The following is a 6,000-nucleotide window of genomic DNA, read 5'->3' as shown; positions in this document are numbered from 1 at the left end:
CAGTAGCAAAATGTCCCAGTTACGTCACATCACAGCAGTGCATTCTCCCAAACTTCTAAGCTACTCAATATTATACAGTAATTGCACTGTAGATATTAGATTTGGACGAGACCTTCATAAGTATATTAATTATTAGTATGCGAGGAGCCTCTGAATCTTTTTTTTATGTTCTCGTTTGGAGGAACCCTTTGAAAAAATGCCAGAAGCGTCATTCGCCCGACTTCAAGCAGTGTGCTCTCTCTCTTTTTTTTTAATTCCCATCTTTCATCCTTTCATCACAAGAGTTAACATGCCTAAATAACCAGCAGACATATTTAGGGCTGCATAATTTCATCAATAAGAACAGTTACTAGATAAACAAGTAGCTGTATGACATACTCTTCCGTCAATATTGAAGACTTTGGTAACACTTTACTTGAAGGGGTGCGCATAAGACTAACATGACACCTTCATAATCATGACATGACACTTGTTATGAATATGAAGGAAGTTTTATGCATGTTTGTGACAACTGTCATTAAGTGTCATTCGCTCAATTATGACATTTTTAATGCAAATATGACATTGTTTGAGATGTCTTTGTTATGACACCTTGACATAAACTAATACATCATAACCTGTCAGTGTCTTTGTCATGACAACTTGACATTACTAAGACAACACAACCTGTCATAAACATGACATAGCAGATTAATTATCAAACTTAAGAAACCACTTAGCTTTTTTGGTTAACATTACATTAAACTGTCAGGTGGTTGGTTTTGACATTGGCTGTCATGAAGCCATTATAACTGTTTAATGGCAAATTCAATTTGTACCACTGTAGTTGAGGTCACGAAAAATATTCATGACACAGTTATAATGGCCTTATGACAGCCAATGTCAAAACCAACCACATGACAGTTTAACTTAATTTAATGTCAAGTTGTCATGACAAAGACACTGACAGGTTATGATGAATTGGTTTATGTCAAGGTGTCATAACAAAGACATCTTAAACAATGTCATATTGGCATTCAAAATGTCATTATTGAGCGAAAGACACTTAATGACAGTTGTCATAAACATGCATAAACCCTACTTCATATTCATGACATGTGTCATGTCATGGTTATGAAGGTGTCATGTCAGTCTTATGTACACCCCTTCAAGTAAAGTGTTACCAAGACTTTAGATATATAAAGACTGTGTATTTGTATCACTATGAATGGAAGAAAGTGCAACGCGCAAAATGGCGGAATAAGTCCCGCCTTCTAAATAAATGAGAGTTTTTTTGTCATAAGCGTTTAGAAACAAAATGTATGTGACAGTTGTCGTGAGATTTCATTGATGATTTCAAATATGAAGCTGTACTTGCGTTACTATTATTTTTTTAAAGATGGCCGCCGAGTGAAATGTCAAACTGCTTAAACTGGCTATATTAATAGTTCATATAGTGTTTGAATTAGATCAGAATTGAAATTTTAATCATAACCTGCGTATCTCAATGTACAATTTTAAAGTATGGAGTGTAAAACCATAACCTTCTTATGTATGTACAATTTCAAAGATTTACTAAGGCTTATGATTCCTCTGTCAGTAAACTGACATATTCATATTCGTATGAAATACAAATTACACTTTTAATAAAAGTAATTAGCAAAATTTGCATTAAGGAATTCATTATCATGAACACAATATAGTTTAAAGCTCAAATTGTGTAAAGTGTAGTGGCATAACTGTTAATGTAATATTATTTATGATAAATACAATAACACCCATCGGTAAATTCAATATTCCATGATGATTCATGTTCTTACTGTCAAGTCAACAGTTGAACATTGCATTTCACAATAAAACAAGTCATGCATGAATATACATTCTGGATATGTATTTGAATTATATATGTATGCCGGAGGAAAGGTTTTCTTATTTTGTAGGCAATGGTCATAAATTATAAACAATGTACAAGTATTACTGTGCTTTTGTAAACAATATCAAAAACAATGGGAAGCAAAGGTACCAAACTGCCAAGATATTATCAACAATAAAAATTGAGAGAAAAAGTGAACTGAAATGTGTATTAAAAATATGAAATATGAATTTAATAATACAGTGTGTGTGTGTGTGTGTGTGTTTAAGCTTTGATGCAATACTATTGCAAGATGTTTTTTTTTTATCTTTTCAGGTCTTAAAATGAAATGGATACTCATCATAAGACTTTTCAGTGATAGTAAACATTTGATCAAATGCTTGTTATCAAGATACGCTCAAATGTTGTTTGACATTTTTGTACAAACTATAAATATTAGATATTTTACAAAAATGTAAATGTAAGTATTTATACAAAAACAAACAACAATGACCGCTTGGAAAACAAATATTTTTCGTACTTTGAAGTTTCACAAATAATAAAATTATTGAAAACATTAAATTCATGCAGTTCGTAAAATAATTTTACTATAGTAATAATAAATGAGGTTTAGACAATTAAATGCTGTACTATTGCATGTTTCAGTGTTTTACCTAACTTAAAAAAAAAAAAAAAACCATGTTATAATTCATGTTTGGTGGCATAACATTCTTGAGGACTTCTTCATTACCGTTTTTGCCACCAGTCTTGGTTTTCTAGTGATTAAAAGTAAGTATTTTGATAATTCTGATTTGAGTATATCAGCAAATTAAGTTAGATCACATATTTACCCGAAATAGTATTTTCTCACCAGCACGCAGACATCAAAGTTGCGGTTACACTTTGATCTAACAGTGCCCTGGTACAGGACTACAAAAGTTTCACTTCATTAGGTTCATTAATGAGAGATTTCCTTTCTTCTTGGAAGTTTCCTCTTTCAAAGGTCCAACACAAAGGCAGGTTTGGGATATGTGAGATATAAAGAATTCAGGAAGTTGGAGTCCCACGTAAGAAGCAGCAACAAAGGTTGCTTCAAAGAGAAATGTATACATCTGTCCACAGACGAAATCTGTTCGATATTGACAAAAAAACTGTCTGTAACGTCAGAAAAATGCTAATTCCCAATACAGAAAAAAAAAGGAAAAGTATTTAAAACATCTAGAACGTGCAAAGTTCTTTGAATTCATGTTGGTTTCAATAAACCAAGTTTAAACTTGAACCACATTTAAACGTATTATAGTTATCTCAAACTAAAATTAAAACCATTAAAAAAACATTTAGTTACTTGAAAAAAATAGATGTTTATTGAAATAAATTATATATATACACACACATTCCAAGGCACATTTTCTCACTTCAATTTAGTTTAATTTAAAAAAAATTAAATGTCTATGCAGTTTTTATGAATTATTACAGTTTTTGGTTTAAGTTATTTTAGGATGCTAATATTTTGAATTAGTTTTTAATTTGACATTTTACGTTCAATTTAATTTTAGTTAAAGTTTTTGTAATTTAGTTGCGTTTTGCCATTTTATTATTATATATATTTTTTAAATGTCTGTTAAAATGTATTGTTTTAAATATATATTTTTAAGCATCCTAAAATAACTTAAACCAAAAACTGTAATAATTCATAAAAACTGCATAGACATTTAAAAAAATATATAATAATAAAATGGCAAAACGCAACTAAATTACAAAAAACTTTAACTAAAATTAAATTGAACGTAAAATGTCAAATTAAAAACTAATTCAAAATATTAGCTTCCTAAAATAACTTAAACCAAAAACTGTAATAATTCATAAAAACTGCATAGACATTTAAAAAAATATATAATAATAAAATGGCAAAACGCAACTTAATTACAAAAACTTTAACTAAAATTAAATTGAACGTAAAATGTCAAATTAAAAACTAATTCAAAATATTCATAGAAACCATAGTAGTATCTCAATGATACTAAAATAACACAGATTAGAACTGATACATTTGAAATTATGTTGCGTAACCATAAAGTAAAAATGAAAAATTTAAAAACCAATGTTATGTTTTCCTTTATAGCCCCGAAAAACACCAAAATGTTTTTTTTATTCACAAATTAAAAACATGTTAAGAAGTATTAGAATTAAGTAGTATTTTTAAATGAATTAATGGTAACACTTTATTTTAACATGGCATGGTTACATAAAACATACTTACTATAGAAATAACAGTAAATTATCAATCATTACAAGAAACTAACCCTAAGCCAAACACTAAATTTAAGTATACGTAGTTAATTAATAACACTCAGTACGTATTTGTGTAATTACACAGTAACAATGTCACCCTAAAATAATGCACAATATATCGGCCACCATATCGGTATCTGCCGATATATGTAAAAAAATGTTAATGTTATTGTTATCGGTCCGATAAGAAGATTTAGCCGATATAATAAAGCCGATAAATAATGGATTACTTCCTTCAGCTGAGACACTTCAGATGTGCACTGTTCGCCATATTATTATTTTGTGTGTGTGTGTGTGTGTATATATAAAATTTTGGCCGATACCGATAATTCTTTATATTTGAAAGCTGATAACTGAAATATTATTAATATATATATATATATATATATATATCGGTTATCAGCTTTCAAATATAAAGAATTATCGGTTATCGGTATCGGCCAAAATTTTCAAATCGGTGCCTCACTACCTAAAATAATGTGCAACTGTTAGTAGATGTAGACAAAAATGTAATATGATGTGATAGACTCAGTATATTGTGAGGTTTGGTCAACTCACCATTGAAGCTGACCGACCGGATGTACTTCAGGAGCTTCTTGCCACCAGCGTGCTCCATCTCCTGACAAACACCCGACTGGTCGGGACAAAGGTCCTTCTGCATGTTGTGCAGGGCGTGGGCTATGGCGTACACCGCGTCGATCACAAACTGCACCTTCCCTTCCTGCTCGTATTTGGAGTCTAATCCTATTCGCTCTTGCCCTGGAAGGAAGAAAGAAAACAAAAAGTCAAAGTAGAGTGAAGACTTTCAAACATCTGCAGCGAGACGTGTGCCTAAATGCTCTCGCAGGAGCACATAAAAACAAAGGAATAGGAAAAACGGAGTCAACTCTGGAAGCTTTTGAAGAAAAATGTGAGGTAAAGTACAAAAGCAACAAAAGTTATCACACTTTAGGAACAATCTTTCATTTGACAAGCCTTGGCGGGTTTTGGCCGCTATCTTTAACACGGTGAAAAGCAATGCCTGAGATTGTAGGTGCTTATCTTACTTTGGTCTCTAATGGTATCACATTTTTGCTATCTTCATCTTAGGTGGTTTAGAGATTTATGTCCAGCGATTGCTCACAGGCAGTGTCGGGAGTAACTACCTAAACGTAGATTCAATAACATGACAAGTTGTCAATCGTGCAGCTTTTTTTAATAACCTCGTGAAAAAGAAGTGTGCTTAACTGTACTGAATGTGCACTTGTAGTGAACTTCAAATCTTAAGAATTGTACTTTCAGATAATATATGTATGAAATAAAAGGCCACTTAAGTGTACTTAAAGAGAGTACGCTTTCATGAGCGTTTCTTAATAGACTTTGTGTTTATGTAAAATTAAAGGTTACTTTAAAATACATTTCAAATCAATGTTTTATAATTTTTTGTTGTGCTTCAAATAAGTACTTATTTGAATGTGTTGACTAACATGCTAAAGCACATGTAAGGCATTTGATCATTATTTTAACCAGTGTTTTATTCAACATTATATTTAAAGTTAATATATTTAAAGTCCCACTAATAACTGTATCCCTTAAAACTCATCTTTGATCACCAAAATTACATAATTAAACGTTTTTTTTCCATGAAAATTCTTCATGCCTAAAAATAGCTTGAATGTGACTCTACACCCGCTCCTAATTTAGTATTCGCGGTCTATGAATATAAAATGAGCCCCGCCTCCACTCACTCACTCACTCAGAGATCCACTGGTTGACGATCACACGTTGATCTGATTGGTTACAAGGTAGTTTGTGACGTCAGAAACACCAGCGATTTCCACCCGTGTTTTTGAGACTGTCTTTGGTTCACTGCAGTTTTAAGGAGGAAATACTCAGCA

At 31.4% G+C, this 6,000-nt stretch overlaps 1 protein-coding gene across 3 annotated transcripts in view; it reads right to left on the bottom strand.

Moving 5' to 3' along the window:
• The window catches only part of LOC130093560 (metabotropic glutamate receptor 7), a 216,922-nt gene that overhangs the window by 71,429 nt on the left and 139,493 nt on the right, over positions 1–6,000 (bottom strand). For all 3 annotated transcript variants that reach the window (XM_056260572.1, XM_056260571.1, XM_056260573.1), the window contains one exon: positions 4,682–4,882. In XM_056260572.1, the coding sequence (XP_056116547.1) occupies positions 4,682–4,882 (201 nt within the window). The remainder of the gene's footprint in view (positions 1–4,681; positions 4,883–6,000) is intronic.

The sequence above is a fragment of the Rhinichthys klamathensis genome, unplaced genomic scaffold (genome assembly GCF_029890125.1).
Source record: "Rhinichthys klamathensis goyatoka isolate OS25496 unplaced genomic scaffold, OSU_Roscu_1.1 h1tg000009l_1, whole genome shotgun sequence".
NCBI lineage: Eukaryota > Metazoa > Chordata > Actinopteri > Cypriniformes > Leuciscidae > Rhinichthys > Rhinichthys klamathensis.
Note: the sequence above shows the minus strand (reverse complement) of the source record. Positions and strands in the feature narration are given on the sequence as shown.